Here is a 3,398-nt window from a genome sequence, read left to right on the forward strand (position 1 = left end):
TCCTCCCCCTCCTCCACCTCCTTCTCCTCCTCCCCCTCCTCCCCCTCCTCCTCCCCCTCCTCCTCCTCCACTTCCTTCTCCTCTTCCTCCTCCCCCTCTTCTTCCCCCTCCTCCTCCTCCACTTCCTTCTCCTCCTCCTTCTCCTCCTCCTTCTACTCCTCCTCCTCTGACTCCTCCGACTCCTCCTCCTCCAATGTGCTTTTCTTATCACAAACTTCTTTATGACCATTACAGCTTCTCCCATTGTCTTTGCCTTTAGACTATAACCTGGGCAGATCCAATGATGCATGTGCCCAGTTTCTTAATTGCATGTTTTACACTCTGTAAATGGCCATCGAGGGAATCAACTCCAAGGCCTTAGGTAACCTGGTGTGTGTAAGCATAGTTATCTCAGGGACACCTGTGCAACTGAATAAACAGCCAAACTACCAACACAAGAATTAAAGTTTTTAAGAGCATATTTTCATTAGCTCTGAAAACAAATTCAGTTGCAAATATGGGAGGACAGAGAATATAAGAGAATATAAGAGAATATGGGCTTCCACTGGTGAGGTTGGACACAAACAAAGCACCCGAGAGTACTCAGGAAATGGTCCATGCAGAAGTCTGTGTATGGTTCAAATGCATATAACTAATGCTCAGAGTGAGTGTTCACTGTTGTAGTGTCCTCTGAATAATTTGCATTTTAGTACCTCATATTCTCAGCTTACTGGGGAACAATAAACTTACCGGGTGGCGAAATGGCTTATCAGGCAAACACACCTACTACCGAGCTTGCTGAACGGAACTTTATCCTCAGACCCACAAGGTGGAAGGGTGGCTTAACCCTTTAATGTAGTTCCTCATGTTCTGGTGACCCCCACCCCCGAACCTGTAAAATTATTTTCATTGCCACTTGCTACTTCATAACTGTAATTTTGCTAATGTCATAAATTGTAATTTAAATATCTGATATGCAGGATATCTGACGTACGACCCCTGTGAAGGGGTCATTTGACCTCCAAGGAGGTGACACCCCACAGGCAAGAACTGCAGTGAGTCTGCCCTCTAGCCCACACCTCACAACATTTATATATACATACATATATATAGTATTAATTTTATAAATATATATTAATATTTATAATATTATAATTAATATATTTATATATAGTATTGACTATATATATAAATATATATTTCTTGTTACAAATACAAAATGTATATGATTAAAATGTCTTAAAGAAAAGCAGAAGGGAAGTAGAAGGTAGAGGCAGATGATCTGAGATACCAGCTTAAGCCACGTACAGTCAGTCACTGCACACAGCTCAATCAACTGCTGATCAAAGATACGACTTGAAATCTGTAACTATGCTGAACGTGCAGCAACTGTTTTGGGTTACTGTTCACTAACTAAGATAGCATAATAAGCCCTACAGAGCGTGCACATTTGTTGTCCTGAGAGGAGAAAAGCGTAAGAGGAGACTGGGGGTGTAGCTCAGTAGTGAGAGGCTGGTCTTCACGGACGAGCTCCCGGTCCCTTACCCAGCACAGTCAAGAACACACCCAGCACATACATGCACACAGACATACATACAGAGTAGGCAAGCTGCCAGCTGGCTCCAAACGCTATGTTAGTCTTATTAGAATCAAATGTGTGTACTTTTTTTCCCTTTTGCTGTGTGGTCAGGCAGGTTTTTCCGAGGTACCTAGCTATTGACTAGTAAGACCCAGTTTTTTAGTTTAAAAGAAGGTAGCTCCCTGTCCCACCTGTTGAACACTTCATTAAGCAAGCAACATTTGAAGTGCTTCAAATGATCGACAGGGTTCGATCCTCGCGCCTTGTCCTCTCTCAGCCACTCTAAGAGCCCCGTTCTTCCAGGAATGAAGTAGAACGCGTCTCTATACTGCTCTGCTCCAATCTCGAACACATTTGCACTACTTCTGTCCTGGTGTCAGGTAAGCTGCCTTTCTCTTCTCTCCTTACCCCAAACACAGACAGGTCTCCGGGGCAGTGAGTGACATTCACGGAAGCCTAAGACTGTTTGAACAGGAGAAGGGGAAATTTAAAACTGCTGAGCCAAAGAAACCTCACTGACATTTCCCCTTTCCTCAGAGGAACCCCCGAGCGCGCCTGCTGTTTAGCAGGCTTCCCTAGACTGAAGAACAGCTCAGCGCACAGAACAGAAGGGAACGTTTGGCTTCGTGCTTCGGATGGCTGCCACACTGAATACCGGTGGTAAAGAAATCACTCCCAGGAGGTGCAGTGAGATCCGCTCAGTTGCCAGCAGACCAGCAACTGGGACCCAAGCTCTTTAGCAAGCACTAGAGGCTCCTACCAGAAGCGGAGGACGGACCCTGACGCGGGGTTCAGGGGTCTGGGGCCTCTTCCTGCGTGGACATTTGGCTCTAGGAAGGAATTCTCCACACTGACTTTTTGCCTCCTACTCTAGGCTGCTGATGGTGCCTGAAAGAGCAGCCAGAAAGGGCCCTGGTCCCTAAGCACTATGCATTCCAGTCACATCTTCTGTCCATCACCGCTGGGCCCAGGCCCATCCCAGGTGGAGGCAAAGATTGCAAGGCTTGTTCTTGGCATCAATAATAGCTCGAGGCGCATCACTACCCCAAGTTTCTGCCATTGCAAAGACATATTTCATCCTAACATGGTCAAAGGTTTCTAAGCACAAGCAATCCCTGCCCGTCCACGAGCTGTTTGTGGGGAGGAGGGAGGAAAAAAGGAACACGTGAAAAGGAAAGGATTTGTCAGCTCGGCCGAAGAAACTTCCAAATACTACTTCTCTGCACATCCAGCACATTTCTCCTACTTCTCTCCACCTTCGCAGTGGGGAAGATGGAGAGAAAACTAAGATAAGGGAAGGTGTGAAGACCAACTCAGGGACCCTGCGCTCCCAGGGACCCACGCGGATTGAAATCGCAGCCCCAGGGTAGCAGATTTTAGTAAGGGATCACTAACAGGGTCTGCGCATAAAATCTCGCTGAGCATCACATAGATCCGCATTAGCTACAGATGGAAAAAACCTAATAGGTGCACCCGGAGAACTAAGGTAGCAACCAGAGCTCCGTGCTCCACAGATCCCGTGTCCCGGGGTCCCGGTTCTGCAAACCTCAGCCTTCCAAACCCCAGCACCCTCCCAGTCGCCGTCCCTTAGCTCCACACACCAGCTGGGGTCTCCATTCCCCGAACCCCCGAGTTCCAGCTGGTGCTTATGCCGGGGACCTCGACCCTGGTGGACGGCGGGCGATGGCGGTGCGGGTCCTTACCTGCAGCGGGACGAGCAGCACGCAGAGGGCCAGCAGCAGCGCGGGCAGCTGGCGGCGCCGCCGGGCGCGCGGGGCCATGGCGCGGTGCGGGCGGGCTGGGCGCGCGGCCTCTGTGGACCCGCGGTCGCCGCCGCCCT

The 3,398-nt window shown here is 49.2% G+C and overlaps 1 protein-coding gene across 1 annotated transcript in view; it reads right to left on the bottom strand.

The window, feature by feature from the left end:
• Nucleotides 1-3,398, bottom strand: part of Tnfrsf11a (TNF receptor superfamily member 11a) — a 46,997-nt gene that overhangs the window by 42,871 nt on the left and 728 nt on the right. Inside the window, exon 2 of the mRNA XM_028775651.1 lies at nt 3,262-3,396. Within this exon, the coding sequence (XP_028631484.1) occupies nt 3,262-3,396 (135 nt within the window). The remainder of the gene's footprint in view (nt 1-3,261; nt 3,397-3,398) is intronic.

This window comes from Grammomys surdaster, unplaced genomic scaffold (genome assembly GCF_004785775.1).
Source record: "Grammomys surdaster isolate TR1022 unplaced genomic scaffold, NIH_TR_1.0 257, whole genome shotgun sequence".
In the NCBI taxonomy this organism is placed as follows: Eukaryota; Metazoa; Chordata; class Mammalia; order Rodentia; family Muridae; genus Grammomys; species Grammomys surdaster.